General features: G+C 49.5%; 1 protein-coding gene across 1 annotated transcript; it reads right to left on the minus strand.

The window, feature by feature from the left end:
* Positions 1 to 209: 209 nt before the first annotated feature.
* On the minus strand, positions 210 to 16806 carry slc12a8 (solute carrier family 12 member 8). The gene is made up of 13 exons (XM_056290053.1): positions 16696 to 16806; positions 14987 to 15133; positions 14443 to 14634; positions 13810 to 14041; positions 7222 to 7335; positions 6290 to 6377; positions 5765 to 5852; positions 4321 to 4467; positions 2706 to 3393; positions 2486 to 2583; positions 2222 to 2339; positions 1799 to 1859; positions 210 to 907 (listed from the first exon to the last, which is right to left on the minus strand). Exons 1-13 carry the CDS (start codon positions 16804 to 16806, stop codon positions 739 to 741), a joined length of 2253 nt encoding a protein of 750 aa, XP_056146028.1. The 3' UTR covers positions 210 to 738.
* Positions 16807 to 20290: the final 3484 nt, after the last annotated feature.

The following is a 20290-nucleotide window of genomic DNA, read 5'->3' on the forward strand; positions in this document are numbered from 1 at the left end:
GCGTATGTTTGAGGTCTGCGATGGAAGTTTTTTTTTCCTAATTTATCATATTTTTATATATATATTTAGATATAATAGCTGCAGGAGTTTTGCATTTAGGCCAGGTGGCCAGCAGCAGCATCACCAGAGAGCTATGACCATGTCTCAAATTGGATCAACCACCAGAGAAAATACGGACCGACAACAGTCAACACGAGACGTTTCATGGTTGGAACAAATTTTTAATATGTGTAGATTGGTTGACAAATTTGGATAATTTACGTAAATTTTTCTTGGATTTACAGCATGTAATTATATCGGACGGACAACTGCGGTCACTGGAGTTCTTAGAAATGACCCCTCAGCCTTCCCTCACCCCTCCCACCAAGTATTTTCCCCTGTCACTCCGGCATGCAAACATCATACATATAAAAGTGAGATTTCTTCTTTTTTTTAAATTCAAGTTTCCATGAGGTTTGGGCTCCACAGGTGATGAAGGCAATGTCACCAGTTTGCATTTTCAGTTAATGCAATATTCCTGTAACAAGAAGCTGCCACTATCCCCCCCAACACACACACACACCATCCTGACTACCACAGGAAATCCTTCTGAGGGCTCCACTAAGTAGTTCTGTTCGGTACAGTCTGTTGACAGAATAAGGCCTCGACAGGCTGACACGGTCCACTGTCAACGCGGGGGTTCTTGCCAGCTGCCTGTCAGCTGCGATATACGTATACACGACTAAATGAATCGGTCTATCAGTTGACCGGAGGATATGCCATCCTGTCTGCTTTGATATAGGAGGACTGGTGATAGCGGCAACGAGAGGCGAAGTCAGCATTTTCCTCCGTCAGCTGTTTGGTTTTCATGCCGACGCTGGACAGAGAAGGCGTCACTACGATCTGGTCCCTGGGAGACACCCCTCTCCTGAAAAAAACCACAGGTTGGTAGGGAGAGGTTGGTTTCAGGTGAAAAGTGACCAGTGGTATATTTTACAATTTCAGCTTTCCACCTCCTACGCCAAGATCTAGTGACAGCAGATCACAACCCACATGAGGAGTCTGTGCTTTGCAGATGATACTGACAGGTGTCCTATGAGATTCTTAATTTAAAAAACATTTTTTTGGACCCCACCCCCCTTTTCTCCCCAATTGTATCCAGCCAATTACCCCACTCTTCCGAGCCGTCCCGGTCGCTGCTCCACCCCCTCTGCCAATCCAGGGAGGGCTGCAGACTACCACACGCCTCCTCCGATACATGTGGAGTCACCAGCCGCTTCTTTTCACCTGACGGTGAGGAGTTTCACCAGGGGGATGTAGCACGTGGGAGGATCACGCTATTCCCCCCAGTTCCCCCTCCCCCTGAACAGCCGTCCTGACCGACCACAGGAGGCGCTAGTGCAGCGACCAGCACACACACCCACATCCGGCTTCTCACCCACAGTCACGGCCAATTGTGTCTGACGAGATGCCCGACCAAGCTGGAGGTAACACAGGGATTCGAACCGGGATCCCCGTGTTGGTAGGTAACGGACTAGACCACTACGCTACCCGGACGCTGAGATTCTTAATTTTTTTACACAACTGAATACAAGTCCATCATTAAGTTTATCATTAATCCTCATACTTTACACTGAAAGCAACATAGTATAATATGGCCTTATAAATATTCTTTTTCAAAGTGCTGTTATTTCAATTCAAACTACAAATCTGGTTCAAAGTCAGATAATCAACATTCTTGGTTTCAAAGCATTTTACTTCTGGATGAAGTCTTTTGTACCATAAGATTAAGCAATGCAATAAAGTCTTAGCCACACACCTGCCAATGCTACTCGCTGTTGATCTGAGCCATCTGAAGAAGCTGAACCGAGCTGCCGTTCCTGTGAACAAACCAAAACCACAAAAAAATGTTGTAAAGTCCTGAAGACGTGGGCTCATAAAACCAGCAAATCCTCACCCCGGACTTATGCTAAATTGCTTATGCTGCTAATTTTCAGGAAAGTATGAAGAGCATCTTACTGATGCCACCTGTGGCACAAGTGGTTGACACTTGCAGAGCTTTTGCTCATGACTGACAAGAAATAGAAGACAACGTGCCGTGGTGGGGGGGACTTTACAACCACAACAGCTGCCGGGAAAGGAGACAGACCACGGTACAGACCACAGTCCACTTTCTCTGGGGATGACACATTTTTGTTGGACTAAGTAAAGTTTTGAATTAGTAATGTCCAATGGCAGTCACCTAAGGGTAATCCAGGACTTGTTTTTCCAATGTAGAAGAAGAGCAGCAGTGCAGCCACTATGTTTGCTAAGGCGTAGAGCCACTGAATGACAAACATGATCAGGACAGAGGACAATGCCTGGAAGAAAACACAAAACAGTCACGCAGTCATATTATTCCCCTACGTTTGGATATATTTTCAGCGGACAAGACATACTACTGCAATTACGCCACCTTCACATGGACAGAGAGATACTAGTGCAAATAGTCTAATGTGTGACTTACACCGATTAGGGCAACCCAGTGGTTGCAGAACTTGTTATAGACAGAGTTCGGCATTGGTCTGATTTCCAGGTCCTGGTGCTCTGGTTTACTCCCACCACCTGGGGGACAAAGCAACGGCTCAGACACTACGGCATAATGAAGAGACCATAACTGAGAGAGAATGATCTGCACCCTATCTCCATTCCAGTCAAATTACTGTGTCATGGATAAAGCTGGTAACCTGTGGAGTGATTGTGAGTCCCAGCTGATTTGTCCAGCACAGTATGGCTCGACTGTTTATGGTGCTTAACCATCGAGTCTTGTTCAACGCCGGGCTCTAGCTCCCCAGTTCCATGTGGCGTTTCTGCTTCTCCTACTGGGGGAGCCAAGCCCAACTCCTGGTCTCTCTCTTTGGGGAACACATTTCTGTTCAGGTCAAAGCCAAAGCTGTCCATCAGCAACTGCTTGTGAGGAACCTTTGTCCTCCTTTTCCTCCCTGTGCTGTAGCACTCGATAGAAGAGCTCTCCTCAGCCCCACCGTCACCATCTGGGACAGGGGGGAAGATCTGGTTGATGTCCTTGGTGAATTCCAACAGAGTGCCTTTACTTGAAACACTTTCCCCTCGAAACACCGAGCTGTAGTTCTCGTGGGTCACATCTAGCAGCGGACTGGAGTTGTGCCCAGCCCGTCTCCGATGGCTTTTCCTCTCTTCCCTGGTTGCCATGAGAAGGTTATCCTGCCGCTCTTTGGTCTGGAGGTCATAGGCCATGGTAATGCTGAAGAAGGAGTAGTCAATGAAGCTGTAGGTGAGCATGAAGTTTATTGTGACGATGGGAGCCAACACGTTAACCTGACCAATGAAAATGAAGGCCATGGTCAGCAGGCTGGTCAGACAGATGGCTGCCACTGGGGTCCTATTGGGACCTCTCTGTTAGAGATGGAGAAAGGGGGGAGAAGGCATAGAAAGAATGACAGAATAAAAGTGAAATCTGGCTGGTATATTCAGTCATCTAAAATTGATTAGTCCGGACTTGAGCCAACCCCTCAGACACTCCTAAAGAGTCCAAGTTGAGCATAAAATAAGAATGAAAATGTTACGGTAGTATGATGTTATTGGTCTGTTCAACACAGCAATAACATCACACTACCCATAACATTTTCCTTCAACTTGACTCTTTGGGATAATACATAAATGTTTCGGGTTCTGCTCTTTCTAACCAGCTTGTTTGGCTGCTCGAGTTCCAGCATACAGGGAAACTAGTGGTGCCCTGTGTCTGGCGGCCCTCCAGGCTCACCAGGGCTGGGCCCTGCCTGTCTCCCTTCCTGCGTTTGTTCTGAAGCTTTGATTTGGGCCAAGATGTCTAGGGCCTCATTCCAGCCCGCTGAGAGAGGTCAGACGCTGCTGCAGGGTTGGGGGGGTCTGAGGAAAAGGGGGGTGGTTGGGGTCAGGATGTGAACGTGACTGTGTGTGTCTGTGCTGCTGTGCTTGTGTAATAACACACTGCACCATAAGTCATCGTAGTAATGCATTCACTTCTGTCACTTTACGAGGTGGCGTCAGCCACTCTATAATTAGGGAAGCCTCTCACCATTTTCCCAATGAGTCCACCCAACCGCACCCCTGCTGTATATTCATGCCAGGCAAATTGGCTCACTACAGAGCTAAGTGTGTGACGGACGTCATATTTCTTTCACAATTTAAAGTGCTGTATGGTACGACAACACACACATATGCACACACACACTTACTTAATAACCTTATAGTGCATTATATAGGTTCTAAATATCTTGTAAATGTGATTCAAGACAAGTCTCCCTTCATCTTGCTATTGATTTATCTACCAAAAAGACCCACCCCTTTTCCTAGGAAGGCCAAGGCAGGGATGACCCTCTCTTGGGCGATGCATTGGAGGATGCGGGGTGCTCCATACAGGCCACCCATGCAGGAGGCTAGGGAGGAGATGTAGAGGCCCAGCAGAAAGAGGAAACCCACCAAGGAGACCTGAAAGAAGAGGGAAAACAAACAGAGGGTGGAAGCGGAAGAGGAAGGGTACACAGCGACTACACCCTCTTTAGTTCTGCTCCAGCCAGCTGCTTTTAAAAAGAACAGCCTCCAGAAAACACTGTTTGACTCTGTTACTTGAGGTCTAGTGAGACATAGGCTGTCTGACCCCCCCCCTCCCCTCCCCCAGGACTAAATAACAGGCCCCCTGCCCCTGCCCCCACTGACAGACTTACTTTTTGACATTTCTATTTTTTTCTAGATGTTTCGTGTGTGTGTGTGTGTGTGTGTGTGTGTGTGTGTGTGTAACTTTGTTAAAAGAAACACTCAACAGTAAGGAGCATGCTCAACAAATAAAGAATTTACTTCACTCACTGGATTATGAGTCAAGTAAATTCTCTATTTGTTGAACACGTTCCTTACTGTTGAGTGTTTCCTTTAACAAAGTTACACACACACACACTTATTTTATTTTATCTTATTGTATTCTCTACCAACAATGCCAAGCTAAATTCACGGTGCATATGGCAATAAGAATGTCTGATTCTGGTGTTAGCGTAGCAGCGTAAGCAGAGCTGCAGCTAATAACAGTAATAATGGCTACGTTTGATTCACATTACATTTACGCATTTGTCAGAAGCGACTTTCGTTTGAGTCAGTTGTTAGCAGAAGGACACGAATGTAGGCAACTGGCGTAGTAGAGTGATCCACAGTAATTGTATCATAGCAAAGACTGGGTACGACATTGAAATGTTAAATCTATGTGTGCCGTATTTTAGGAGGCAAAATAGCATAAAAGGAAAAATGCAAACACAGTGAGATAAGCAAATGCATATACAAGAGGACTTTATAATGGACACCAGAAAATGGTGTAGAATACTGGGGGTAATTCCATGCAATTTTATGTGTGCCACGCCTGGGAGCATTGACAAAGACAGATGGAGCCAGCACTAACAATTGTCAGTAGTGATGTCGGAGCTGATCAGTGTGTTGACACGCCTACATCCAACAGTTATTAGCTTCCGCTGTGTTTACCCTGCTATGCTAACGCCACAGAGTACCAAGACAGGCCTATCATGTCCTTTTAACCTTTACGTGGTTTTTAACCTGTAGATGTCAGCAAACACACTAAAATTGTCTAGAGTTTAGTTATGCTTCAAAGTTTGACTTTCTGGTCGCAAATCAAAACGCGTTTTCCACAAAGCATCAACAAAAAGAGCTGGTCGTTGTTGGGGAATCCCCGGTATAAAGGGGAAGTGCTTGGAGGGGAGGGTGGAAATGTGGCAGAGGGGGTTACCTTTTCTGCTATCAAGAAGTCATAGTGCAGAGCCTCTCTGGTGCAGATGGCCCCCAATAGGAAGACAAAGACCAGATACAGGAACCACCTGTGGACAGCCCACGTTAAACCACAGCATCGTACACTGGGTCACTCCTACTATTAAAGGAAACATTATGTCACCCGATAATAAGAATCTTTTTCTCTGCAAATTTGCATTTCACATAAAATAATGACGAGGAAGCAAATGCGTTTCTGTAGCTCGGTGGGAAGGGGCAAGGCACCGACAGTGCCAGGGTCGGGGATTCAATTCCCATCGAGGCGAGCCCCGCTAAAAATATGCACTGGGAGTCACTTCAGATCAAGATGAACACGGAGAGGCAAAGCTAAAGTACAGACAGTCCCAAATGTAATTGTGGCTCATTTGAATTTCTGTTCTTCAATCAGCATAACTTAAATATCAGCCTATGTGTCTTGACTGTAGTTTGGTCTTTGTGTTTCCCCTGTGGTTTAGTTTGTGTGTTGTGTTGCTGAAGGGTGTCCTACGATGTGAAGACCGCTGCCAGTGTTCCCACAGGGATGTTGTGTTCAGGCCGCTGAAGGTCTGAGCTCATGTTAAAGCCTGCCATCACTCCTGCACACACACACACACACACACACACACACACAGCTCAATACACTAAAGAGAATACTGTGGAGTTAGAAAACACAATACGTTAAAAAGAAAAATCAAAGCAGAGAAGCTTAAGTGCTGAACTGCTGCTCTGATCAACAGTTCCAACACTTTTACCCTGCAAGGTTTGTGATCTGATCTGATAGGCTAAGCTAACTGCTAGCCCATGCACACCGCTGGATCGGCCGGGGGAGCCTGGTCTACTGCGTCTGGTGGGCCCAAGGACCACGGCCTGGCCTGGCGCCGCGCCCGGGGAGGAAGCACCGAGGGCGGCGTGACAGGACGCGGAAGCGGGGCAGGCTAAGCTAACTGCTAGCTCATGCGGACCGGCAGTTTCGACAGTCATCCTGGCTGGCGTTCGCTCCCTTGGAGACGGATTTTTTTTAAAGTTTGGAAATATGTGTTAGCTTAGTTAAGGTTATATTGAGGTACTGTCCACTTACAGCCCACTTCTGACACAACGTTATACTGACGTGACTCGGGACGCCGCTGTAGACTGAACGACCCCATTTTTAGTCGAGTTTCCGTTTTCCAACTCTACGTCATGACGTCATACGCACGCCGACGCTACGTTTACACGCGATACGTTACAGATAGCGTGCGTGTGCGTGTGTGCGTGACGTTATTGTAGTTTTGGGATATTGTCTGTGTGCTGCACTGCTGTGGGCAGGGGGGGAAACGATATTTCGTTTCATTAACTGATTCCCGATCAGCAGTTGATTTCAAGTGCTGGCGAAACTGCCCGTCGAAACATGCCTGCGTCACACCGAGAGTCTGACCCGGTGACGCAATGTGACGTACTCACCCGTAGCAGCAGGAAAAAACACCCCGAACACGGTGAAGAAGGTCTCCCCCGGGCTGTAGTCTGGCAGCGCATTCCTGCCGAGCAGCTCCGCCGAATACCCAACGAAGCCGTGTTCTGAAAGGAAGACCACCAGAACAGAACCGGTTCCAATGAGTTTAGCGGGGCGTGGCGAATTCGGGGGACAAACGCAACTACGGGAACTGCCGCGGCCGGGAAGCGAACCCGTATCGCCCGCACCGCGGGAGACATCGCTGACCGCGGTTGCGCAGGAGGCATCGCTAACCGATCCCTCGAGTAGTCGAGCGGTCAGCGAGGTCTCCCGCAGTGCGGGCGATACGGGTTCGCTTCCCGGCCGCGGCAGTTCCCGTGGTTGCGTTTGTCCCCCGAATTCGCCACAATGGTTTCATTCGCCGAAGGGAACTGTCAAAATCCAACGTGAACTCGTTCTGCTACAGTAAAACAAGCGTTTCTCTGGTCACGAGTAACTCACACAGCCATTACTGGTTATTTTTTTTTAATATGCTAAAAACACGAGTAAATATTCTTTCAGTGGGTGGGAAAGCTCCAATGTGGGCGTCAGTAATGGGACCATACACATGATTTCTTTGAGGGGCAGTTGATGTTAATACAGGTATTTCTTTGCCATTTCAGGGTCCACCTCGACTTAGAAGACAACGGTCCATTTTTCTCACCGTATTTACCAGCAAGACAGATTCAAAAAGAAGAGAAAAAGAAGCTTTGAAATATATTCTTCACTCTGAATCTGCTGTATGCTTGGCTGTCCAGCGCCGTTATCGCTCAAATCAGGAGTTTAGTTTACCAACTAGTGATTTCAGTTAGATTGCAATGTCTTCTAACCCCAAATACCAAAATACCAGCATCACTGAATTGCCCTTCTGGGATAAATAAAGTTGTCTGGATCAGAGCTGCTTCCAGACGCGTTGTTTATATACATGCACAGTGCAGCCTGGTGATAGGAAACTGAAGGGAGAGCTAGGTCTGCAGCAGGTCTGCAACAGGTCTGCAGCAGGTCTGTCCCTTCATTCGGGGAACTTGAGGGGTATACCTATGTTACAACACCATTTCCCCCCACTTGCTTATCTTGCGATGGGAAAGAATGTGTTCTCTCAGATTAATGGCATGTTTATCCAAAAGGAAGTCACCGCCCTTTTCAGAAGCTCAGCCTCTTCCAAGTCTGACAGAGAGAATAAAAGAACGAGGGAGAGAGCATGTAATTTTTCTCCTTTGTTTCAGAAATGTATCACAAACGCCAAACCAAAGGGCTGGATGTAGTTATTGAAAGCAAGCTTTCTCGCGGTCCATAACTCTGGGTCGGCAGCTGAAAACCGGGATCAAATGGGACCAGGAGTTCAAACCTTTGTCCAGTCTGTGACCTGCCTAGACTGCCCTCCGTCAAAAAAAACTCAGAAGGCAACTGAGCCAGGGCAGTCGGTGTCCATGTGGGTTCTCCACCCTTATTATAACATCCTTATTACCGAAATTCAAACGAGCCCAACTTACACAACACTTCACACTAAGCTCCGTGTGCAACCGCTGCATGTAGGAAAACGAGAGTAATGGAAAAAAACATCTGATTCACTCCAACGCTAAAGCTGTGAGTCTTCTCCTATCCCAAAATACTGATATGAAACAGGGGTGCAACTTTTGCACCAACTGTTTGTGCTGTAGCATTTGATCTCGGCCCAGAACGACGGAGAAAGTTTCTGGTCAAATGCATTTATTTTTTTTTTTAATAAAACGCCTCATTCGATTCCCCTTCCCTCGGTACACATTATGGAAGCAGCCAATGCGGACGGGACAACCGACGCTCCTTTACCTCCACATTCCACTGACAGGTCGTAATTTGCTGGAAGACCACTGGAGGCACAACGATGTCCTCAACACCCGATGGCCTCTCACGCTTACACGACTCTTTGACCTCTTAAGAGTGCCGGAATTATATAAGACCTCAGCAAAGTGCGGTGTCCGCAGACCCTGATGTCACGGGGCGGGGGTCCGGCTGAAAGGACCGCGCAGTGGTCAGATCACACAGGAGACGTGGTGTGGTGCCGTGTGGAACTGAAAGCAGCAGGCCCCAGATTTCGGTTCCGGCCTTCGCTCTTTGTCATTGTCCAAGAATGTGGGTGAGTCTGGTTAACACCCTTAACCCCTCGACCCATGAAGCATATTAAGGCTTCCTGTCCTACAGGGACAGACTGCAAATTAAGGACTGAAGGTTGCAGGTTTGTTTTTAATCCGTGCGGGGCGGAAAGGTGGCAGTTGAACACTTCAGATAAAGAGCGAATACGACGACGACGAGCTCACAGACCGGACTACCGCACGATCCCCAGAGAGCACAGTCAGTACAAGAACGTTTGTTTTTTCTGGTCATTTCTGTACCTGTGGGGTAACAAACGTCGGCATGGCACCGTCTAATAAGTCTTGACCCAACACTTTCTCGGGTGGGGGTTCAGCTCTCATGTCACCTGAAAAAAGCCAAAGTAGTGCGGGAGGGACGAGTTATCCCGCCTGATCTCCTCCAGGATGTACACACCACCATTACATACTGGACAGCTCACTGTGGAAGCAGCAGGAGGAAGCCAGGCGGCTCCATAAAGAAACGCCGGGGGCGACAGTAAGACACCCAAAGTCCCTTTACTCCCGACAGTGCTCATAGGTCTAAGATCTTGTTCTAGAACGATACCCGGCTGCCAGAATCAGGATTTACTTCAGTCCGGGGCCTTCGCCTGCCACGGCCGAGACCGCTCTGATTCGAGGCATTGTGGGTCTGTAACCGCGTGTGTTTGGCATGGCCCCCCTTTGTTCCTCGCCACCTATGACCGAGAGCTGCAGATGAGGCTTTAAGCCGTATTTTAGGGGCCCGCTGGCATTTTGCCAGCCATGAGATCACAGCAACACACACACACACACACACACACACACACACACACACACACACACACACACACACACACACACACACACACAGAGCAACTCTTAATTAGAACAACCTGGGCAATCCATTACGGCTGGTTGTACCACAAATCCGTACTACTGCAAATCGGCCCGTTAGCTGTGATGGAGAGGGGTGGGGACGGGGGGTTAAAGGTGGCGTGAGCAGCTAGTTTAGGCAACGCGGGGGCTCCACGCAGTTGTAAAGTTTCGTCATGCCAAACTAACGGTGACCCGGCGCCGGCTGACCCGGCCCGCTTCGCGCTCCTTGATGTGTGCTGGGAGAGGGGAACAAAGAGCTCTGCCCTTCGCTCTTCCCTCTGGACAGGAAGTTGATAATCAGCGAGAACAGGAAATGTAGGGAGGGACTTCCTGAGTGCCAGTGAAAGAATATGTTGTACTGAAGAAGAAGAAAAAAAAACCCACCAGCAAACAATGTCCGCTCACCACAGAACCCTCATCTGGGTAAATAAAGCACGATTTTCAGCTTCGTCTTGCGCTACCTCAGCAGCAACAGCACAGACCCACGCCTCCCGACACGCAAGTCTGTGACTCCACACGCCTACGCTTCGTTACACGCGAGACACAAATACACAGCAAGTGAAATGAATAGGGAGTGGGTGAGAGACTTTGTGAGAAAACGCCGAAGTGGACGAGAAGTGGGGTTTGACAGAAATGAGGAAAATAGGTGTAACGTGGAATTAGTAGGTTTGGGGAGAGCCTCACAGGCGAGGCCGAGCACAGCATTGCTTAAAGACAATGCAACAGCAGCATCTATTGGCTAACCGAGCACAGTGACCATCACTCGCCAGGCAAATCGATAGGTAGTGCCGGGCACGGAGGACGGCGTATTTAACAGGGTTGTAAACATTTGGCGACACAAAATAACGCACCCAAGCCCTGTATTTATATCACCGTTCGTTCAGAACGGAGCTCACTGCACGTTGCGTAAGAAATACCGAGGAAAACCACAAACAAAAGGGCAAACCAGCCATGAAAGAGCAGATGATTATGGCGAGGCATTTTCAACCGCAAGTACGTGTTCTTTACAGGAGGACATTTCTTAAGGGTTCTGAATGTCCTCCGTGTAACACCACACAATACGTTTCTTATTTCTGCATAGCGTGACGGAGCGAGATTTGCCCAGCCCTCCCTCGGAATGGCTCGAGCTGCGCCAGGTCAGCTGGGGAGCAGCCATTTTTAGGTCTTGCCACAGATGTTTGATGGGGTTAAGGTCGGGACTCTGACCGGGTCGCTCGAGAACATCAATTCCCTTCATCTGAAGCCGGGGCTACTTTGGGTCATCGTGCTGCTTGAAGATGAACTTCCTCCGTAGTTTAAACCTCTTGGATTTTATCCAGGATCTCTCGGTATTGGCCACCGTTCATTTTTCCCCCATCAGGCCTAACCACACTCCCGACACCCTCCTCCACCCACTCCACCCTGCCTGCACTCTCTCCTTCACCTCTCTTCCGCACTCCCCGTTACTTTGAACAGCTGACCTCGAGTATTTAAACTAATCCACCTTCATCACCTCCACTCCTTGCATCCTCGCCATTCCTCCCTCTCATTCACTCATATTTATTCCGTCTTGCTCCTACTGACTTTCATTCCCCTTCTCTCCAGTGCATACCTCCACCTCTCCAGGCTCTCCTCAACCTGCACCCTACTCTCGCCACAGATCACAATGTCATCCGCGAATATCATCGTCCACGGAGACTCCTGCCTGATATCGTCCGTCAACCTGTCCATCACCATTGCAAACAAGAAAGGGCTCAGAGCCGATCCTTGATCCTTGACCTCACCACTGTCACACTTCCCTCATACATATCCTGCACCACTCCTACATACTTCTCTGCCACTCCCGACTTCCTTATACAATACCACACCTCCTCTCTCGGCACCCTGTCATATGCTTTCTCTAAATCTACAAAGACACAATGTACCTCCTTCTGGCCTCCTCTATACTTCTCCATCAACATTCTCAAAGCAAACATCACATCTGTGCTGCTCTTTCGTGGCATGAAACCATACTGCTGCTCGCTAATCGTCACCTCTCCTCTTAACCTAGCTTCTATTACTCTTTCCCATAGCTTCATGCTGTGGCTAATCAACTTTATACCTCTGTAGTTGCTGCAGTTCTGCACATCACCCTTGTTCTTAAAGATCAGTACCAGTATGCTTCTTCTCCACTCCCCAGGCATCCTCTCACTTCCCAAGATTGTGTTAAACAGTCTAGTTAGAAACTCCACTGCCATCTCTCCTAAACACCTCCACAGGTATGTCATCAGGACCAACTGCCTTTCCACTCTTCATCCTCTTCACAGCTGCCCTCACTTCCTCCTTGCTAATCCACCGCACTTCCTGATTCACTATCCCTACATCATCCAACCTTCTCTCTCTCTCATTTTTTTCATTCATCAGCCCCTCAAAGTACTCCTTCCACCTTCTCAACACACTCTCCTTGCTTGTCAGCACATTTCCATCTCTATCCTTGTTCACCCTAACCTGATGCACCTCCTACCCAGCTCGGTCCCTCTGTCTACCCAGTCGGTACAAGTCCAACCTGTCATACAACTCACCATACTCCTTTTCCTTTGCCTTCACCACCTCTCTCTTCACTTTACGCTGCATCTCCTTGTACTCCTGTCTGCTTTCTTCATCTCTCTTACTATCCCACTACTTCTTTGCCAACCTCTCCCTCTGTATACTTTGTTGTACTTCCTCATTCCACCACCAAGTCTCCTTGTCTTCCTTCCTCTGTCCTGATGACACACCAAGTACCTTCCTAGCTGTCTCCCTCACTATTTCTGCAGTGGCTGCCCAGCCATCCGGCAACTCTTCACTACCACCCAGTGCCTGACTTACCTCCTCCCTGAGCTCCACACAACAGTCTTCCTTCTTCCACCTCCACCATTTGATCCTTGGCTCTGTTCCAGTGACAGAGGGGTGGCTGAACCTTCCGTAGGCAGCGTGGCTGTAGGCTCCTATTTTTTCCACCGCTGTATGATGCACCACACTGAGCTCTAAGGTGTAGTCAGTGTCCTCGAGATGTGCTTTTGTACCCATCTAACGATCTGCGATTCTCTATATTTATATCCCTGACTTGTTTTGAATGCCTTATTGCCCTCATTTTGGTTGATTTTTTGTGTGTGGAAGTTTTCTAACATACCGTTGAACCTCACAAAGAGGGTTGACGTTTACCCTCATGAACCAACTGAAAACAGGTGATGCACCAGTTTCCTACACAGGTGGAGAACATGAAGAACTGGGGTGCACTGGTAATACATTGCACCTGAGCAAAGTTGGCCTTACAGTGGATATTAACACCTTATGAATCTCACAAATTCCGTTTTTGATTATCAGTAAATTGTTGAAAGATTTTGGACTTTTTCTTTTTCGTGACGCAAAATGTTTCGTAAACCAGCTACAAAACATCCTGCTTTAATATACTTTCAATTTAGAATCTGAGACAAAAACGTGTGAAACTAGTTTTGGGGGGGCTTAATACTTTCTCAAGACATTAAAAACTTTATCAGATTAAATCTCCATTCTGTCATACCCTTACCCAGACTGCGGCGTGCACACATCCATCTCCCCTCACCCATTAACACTAAAGGCCCCCCGAGCCCCTACCTGGGTCCAGGTGTGTAAAGGTGCCAATGACAAAGTCCAGGGTGGAGACGGCCAGCACGGCCAACAGCAGCAGCTGGAGCCGTACTATCCACTTCACGCCGGCCAGGTTGATCCCGAGCAGCGCCAGCAGCACAGCCGCAGACAAACTCCGGGCCGCCCACTGGTTCTGGAGCCCCAGCAGCTCAGCCACCGACTCCGAGAAGCCCGTGATGTACATAGCCCCCGCCACACACTGCGAGGGAAAGGTCACAGTACTGACGAGAGTGGCTGGTTGGATTTTTGAAAAATGAATAATAAGAGGTTCACCATGTATCACATTCCATCCCATTATCCAAGCCGCTATTCCAGCAGCCATTGTGCGGCAGGCGGGGAGACACCCTGGACAGGCCGCCAGTCCATCACAGGGCCCACACATTCACACCTGCATGTCTTTGGACTGTGGGAGGAAACCAGAGCGCCCGGAGGAAACCCACCCAGACACGGGGAGAACATGCAAACTCCACACAGAGGACGACCCGGGACGACCCCCAAGGTTGGACAACCCGGGGTTCAAACCCACGACCTTCTTGCTGTGAGGCGACCGCGCTATTAGCACCAAACAGGATTTGAGTATTAAGATACGTCTGCACACACCTGTCCAAACACATAGAGGAGACCCACTGCACCACCCACCCGGCCTCCCAGGACGCTGGAGATCATGGAGTAGACTCCTCCGCTCCCCACTCCACAGTGCTCACTCAAGCCGATTCCCGACATCACGGTGACCAGGGCAACCGCCACCACCATGGAGACCAGGAACATCCCGAGCACCACGCCCGTGTTCCCCTGGAAGACACCATCGGGGGAGATGAAAAGAAAACACAGAGTCATGTATTGTTTTGGAGGTGGACAGGGTCACGTCAACACCACACGCCTAGGACAGGACTAGCTGCCCATGGCAACTGGTCCTGATGCAGGAAGCCCTCTGATAAACACAAGATAATCAAGACCCTAAATAAAACCTTGCCTAAAACAGGATGTTTCTCTCTTGCAGAAGGAATATGTGACATGACTGAACTTCTAAGCCAGCGTGTGAACAAGTCCCACGCTCTTTGAACGTGGGACCGTATTCAGTGTTCTCTGACAACAGCGGACTCCCGAGCTGATGTGCTTGCTGTGAGGTGCCGAGTGTCCTCACCACCAGGTAGCCAGTGCGGAGGAAGAGCACCACCCCAAAGATGTTGATCATGCAGGTGGTGAAGGAGCCATCCCAGGTACCAAAGAGCACAGGTTCCCACACGAACAACTTGACCCTCCACCATGGCTGGCCGGCCTGCTGGAGCCCCTGGCCACAGAAACACAACACGGGATTCACACCTCCGGCCGACTCACTACAGTGATGTAACGTATGCTGTTTGGTTGAATGTGGGTTTATATATTTATAACACAACCCTGGTATCCACGTGCTCCCTGTCCAGAGAGCAGATGACGACATCCTCCGAGTGGGGATGACAGCCTATGGGAGTCCCTTGTCGATGCAAACGAGGATATTTACCCTTATTTGAGGCCAACTTGAGAAAACTTAAAATTGGGTCTTAATAAGTTGGCCTACAAATTCAAATTGTTCCCGTTTCTGAATGACAGCGTGGAATAAAGCTTTATTCAACAGAAATAAGTCAAAACCCCGAAAAGGCCCCTTTTTCAACAAACCATTCAACACTTCTGCTTAATTAGCTTGCAAAACAGACACGCTGGAAAACAATAATACCGTAAACGCTGCAATGGTTTGATATTACAATTTCCGAGTATGCTTGTAACCCGGCCACTGAGGATGCACGAGCCAGTGCATTCCTAGTCCAAGCCCAGATAAATGGGGGAGGGGGGGGTTGCGTCAGAAAGGGCATCCGGTATAAAAATCTTTGCCAAACCAAATATCCATCCATCTGTCCACCCATTACCCAAACCGCTCATCCTGCTCTCCGGGTCACAGCCAAACCAAATATGCGGATAATAAATCAGATTTCCATACCGGATCGGCCGAGGCCCGGGTTACCAACGACCACCACCGGTACTGTTGGCCAGCAGGGTGCCGGTGGAAACTATGCTACTGTTGGGCGCAGGAGGAGGAGAGGGGGGGAAGGCATGCCCAGAGGCAGCGGGAGAGGAGGGAGGGTAGGAGTGTGGAGGTGAGAGTGGGAAGCTTGAGTGCTGGCACTATGACTGGTAAAGTGTGGTTACTGGTACAGCGTGACTGACGTTAGGATTGTGTGATCCATGAGTGCACCCTTAATACATCACTTTAAACATGCATAACACCGAGTTGGGACGTCACCATTCCAGTCTGAGGATCTCACTCCGCCACTCCCATCTTCTCATCTGCACCGCTTGCAGGCATGTGTTGTTTCTGAGCCTTTTTCCAAGTCGAGAAGGGGACGGAGCAACACTGATAGCAGCCAGACACTATTAGCCATCTGTGAATATCCCCTCTCCCAGTGAAACACTGGTTGAGCATGTGGCACCTTCTGCAGGAGCAGCAGCTGCACTGCATGGATCAGACCCATTTTTCTGCCGCTGACCGATGGTCGTGCCTCTCAGCCACCAAAGACGCCAGATGATGTGCGGGGCAAGGTGACAGACACCCCAGGACTCCCAGGATATACTATTTGAGGTTGCCATCTGATCAGCTCTTCTCATTTCGCTGTCCTGACTCGGATCCACTGACCCAACAAGAACAAACCAAACTGCCCATAGCCGCGATTGCCCCCCCCCATCAGTGTGCTAGAAAAGAGAATCCCCAAAACAGAAAGACCCCGCCCCCGCCCGCCCCCCATGTAACCCGCATGGACTTATTGGATATTTGGGTTAAAAAACGTAACGAGTCAGGGAACTGGCAGCCGGGGTTTGTACCTGAGCATCTTCATGGAAGAGATCGTGGATGCGGGTGTCCTCGGCGCCGGCGGCCGCCCCATCCTCCTCGTCGCACCTGTGCACAGTCCAGCCTATGGGCAGCGAGTCCATTGTACGCTACGGGGGGAGGTGGAATCACACGGGTTAATGTGCCGCGCGTGGATGAGTACACAAAGTCATACAGATCAGCGACGACATTCACAACAATGTTTTCACTGTGCCACGGGAGGCGGCAGAGCCACGCGTGAAGGCGAGAAGCTATGCGCCGGACTCAAACCAAGGTGTCCCCCCCTGCAAGCGAACAACCGGATACAACAGGTGCGCTCATATCAGCCTGAAGACGCCTCGTAATCACATGCGGGGGGAGGGGGGAGTGGAGGACGCATTACGCACGCTGACGCGGCGCGCTGTCCTGTTTTACAGACTCTTGAGTGGCACGTGACCAACAGCGGCTGTTAAACGTAACGCGGTGTCGTACAGTAATGACTACAACCCCCCCCCCATAAAAATCAGGTCTAACCCCCCCACGCACGTTAGCGGTCATGGAGCAGCAGTCACGCCAGGTGAAAGCAATTAAGTAGCCGGCGATTAAAAACAGCAACACTGAGGACCGACTTGAGACCCGCTGCTGTAGCGGAGGCAAGCGGGCAGTCCGCAGAGTTGTGGTTCCGCTGCAACGCAACATTTTGGGAAACGTACGCGTGCCGCCGCACCGGGCGCGCGGCAGCGTGGGTTTATTTACGAGTCTCGGGAGATGTAAAACCGGTTCCCGGTTGTCTAATAGTCCCGTGTCACAAGGACAATTTGAAGTCCTCGACCAGCTCACCCAAAACCCAAGTTAGAGACCAATCCCAAGTTAGAGACAATGTCCAACTCCACCCAAATCCCAAGTTAGAGACCACGTCCAACTCCACCCAAATCCCAAGTTAGAGACCATGTCCAGCTCATCCAAATCCCAAGTTAGAGACCATGTCCAACTCACCCAAATCCCAAGTTAGAGACCACGTCCAACTCCACCCAAATCCCAAGTTAGAGACCATGTCCAACTCACCCAAATCCCAAGTTAGAGACCACGTCCAACTCCACCCAAATCCCAACTCCACCCAAATCCCAAGTTAGAGACCATGTCCAGCTCACCCAAATCCCAAGTTAGAGACCATGTCCAGCTCATCCAAATCCCAACGCAACCTCCTCCCCCCTCCCCTTACCTGTTTCACTACGGCACATCCGGACGGCGCGGAGTCGGCGCGCACCGTGACCTTGCCGCGATGCAGACTCCGCTTGCAGGTGTCGTGAGGCTTCTGGGCTCGCGCTCGGGTCCTGCTACGTGGTCATGAAAACGCCACCTGTTGTTTGCTCTCCGGTATCCTGGGTGGGGTGCGTTGCGCTGCAGCATATCTGTCAGATGACTGTTCTGTTGGTTTAGGCAAGGGAATAAAACCACAAGTGATATGGTCGGGTGAGCACGGGCAGTCTGGCCTGGAAAGGCCCCGAGTAAGAAAAAACCACACACACACTTCAACATACAAGTACTGTGAATTATTTTATTTATAAGGACATGACGCACAACAATCAAAAACAATGAAATCGAGTCTTTTACAAATAATATATTGCAAAAAAAAAACAAACAAAAAAAAACTAATCGCATAGGCTACTTTACTGAAATTAATCAGCTACAATTAAAGCCACACATTAATATTCAAAACAAGTTCACTCGACCCAACGACGTGAAAACCATGCAAATTAAGTTGTGTTGCGTCCCGGTGGACGGCCCGGAGCTGCTGCTGCTGCTGCACCGTCGGAGGGCCCTGCTGCTGCAGCGGCGGCAGCAGGGCCCTCCGAGGCCTCCACCCATCTGAACCCCACAGAGAAACCAGGGTACGTATGATACATCAGTCAGTGTCTTATGCAACATGTTCCAAAAATACTTTTTATCAAAAATGTTCAGCTTCCAAGTTTTTTTTTTACACTTCTTTTTTTTCCAGCTTATACAAGGACACTTATGGCCGGGCTATATTTAATATTTAGAAACAAAGAAAAAATGAAATTGTGGTTACCGCTCACGTTAAGTGGTTTGACTTTCAGTCCCCACCGTCGCCCATTTGAAATTGGCAAAATTAATCAAAGTTCACCGGGAGGAAGTAAGTTACAGTCGCCGGGAGGAAGTAAGTTACAGTCGCCGGGAGGAAGTAAGTTACAGTCACCGGGAAGAAGTAAGTTACAGTCGCCGGGAGGAAGTAAGTTACAGTCGCCGGGAAGAAGTAAGTTACAGTCACCGGGAAGAGGTAAGTTACAGTCGCCGGGAGGAAGTAAGTTACAGTCGCCGGGAGGAAGTAAGTTACAGTCGCCGGGAGGAAGTAAGTTACAGTCGCCGGGAAGAAGTAAGTTACAGTCGCCGGGAGGAAGTAAGTTACAGTCACCGGGAAGAAGTAAGTTACAGTCACCGGGAAGAGGTAAGTTACAGTCGCCGGGAGGAAGTAAGTTACAGTCGCCGGGAGGAAGTAAGTTACAGTCGCCGGGAAGAAGTAAGTTACAGTCGCCGGGAGGAAGTAAGTTACAGTCGCCGGGAGGAAGTAAGTTACAGTCGCCGGGAGGAAGTAAGTTACAGTCGCCGGGAGGAAGTAAGTTACAGTCGCCGGGAAGAGGTAAGTTACAGTCGCCGGGAGGAAGTAAGTTACAGTCGCCGGGAGGAAGTAAGTTACAGTCGCCGGGAAGAGGTAAGTTACAGTCGCCGGGAGGAAGTAAGTTACAGTCGCCGGGAAGAGGTAAGTTACAGTCGCCGGGAAGAAGTAAGTTACAGTCGCCGGGAAGAGGTAAGTTACAGTCGCCGGGAAGAGGTAAGTTACAGTCGCCGGGAGGAAGTAAGTTACAGTCGCCGGGAAGAGGTAAGTTACAGTTGCCGGGAGGAAGTAAGTTACAGTCGCCGGGAAGAGGTAAGTTACAGTCGCCGGGAAGAAGTAAGTTACAGTCGCCGGGAAGAGGTAAGTTACAGTCGCCGGGAGGAAGTAAGTTACAGTCGCCGGGAAGAGGTAAGTTACAGTCGCCGGGAGGAAGTAAGTTACAGTCGCCGGGAGGAAGTAAGTTACAGTCGCCGGGAGGAAGTAAGTTACAGTCGCCGGGAGGAAGTAAGTTACAGTCGCCGGGAAGAGGTAAGTTACAGTCGCCGGGAGGAAGTAAGTTACAGTCGCCGGGAAGAAGTAAGTTACAGTCGCCGGGAGGAAGTAAGTTACAGTCGCCGGGAGGAAGTAAGTTACAGTCGCCGGGAGGAAGTAAGTTACAGTCGCCGGGAGGAAGTAAGTTACAGTCACCGGGAGGAAGTAAGTTACAGTCGTCGGGAGGAAGTAAGTTACAGTCGCCGGGAGGAAGTAAGTTACAGTCGCCGGGAAGAAGTAAGTTACAGTCGTCGGGAGGAAGTAAGTTACAGTCGCCGGGAGGAAGTAAGTTACAGTCGCCGGGAGGAAGTAAGTTACAGTCGCCGGGAAGAGGTAAGTTACAGTCGCCGGGAAGAAGTAAGTTACAGTCGCCGGGAGGAAGTAAGTTACAGTCGCCGGGAGGAAGTAAGTTACAGTCGCCGGGAGGAAGTACGTTACAGTCG

This window comes from Lampris incognitus, chromosome 11 (genome assembly GCF_029633865.1).
Source record: "Lampris incognitus isolate fLamInc1 chromosome 11, fLamInc1.hap2, whole genome shotgun sequence".
NCBI classification, from domain to species: domain Eukaryota; kingdom Metazoa; phylum Chordata; class Actinopteri; order Lampriformes; family Lampridae; genus Lampris; species Lampris incognitus.

Bases quoted from the DNA above. Each gene is read 5' to 3' on its own strand.
- slc12a8 (XM_056290053.1), bottom strand. From the start codon at position 16,806: ATGGACTCGCTGCCCATAGGCTGGACTGTGCACAGGTGCGACGAGGAG. The intron at 4,468-5,764 runs GTAACCCCCTCT...CTCTTCTTTCAG, and splicing joins ACTTCTTGATAGCAGAAAAG to GTCTCCTTGGTGGGTTTCCT. The intron at 1,860-2,221 runs GTGACTGCCATT...GTTTGTTCACAG, and splicing joins AAGTCCTGGATTACCCTTAG to GAACGGCAGCTCGGTTCAGC.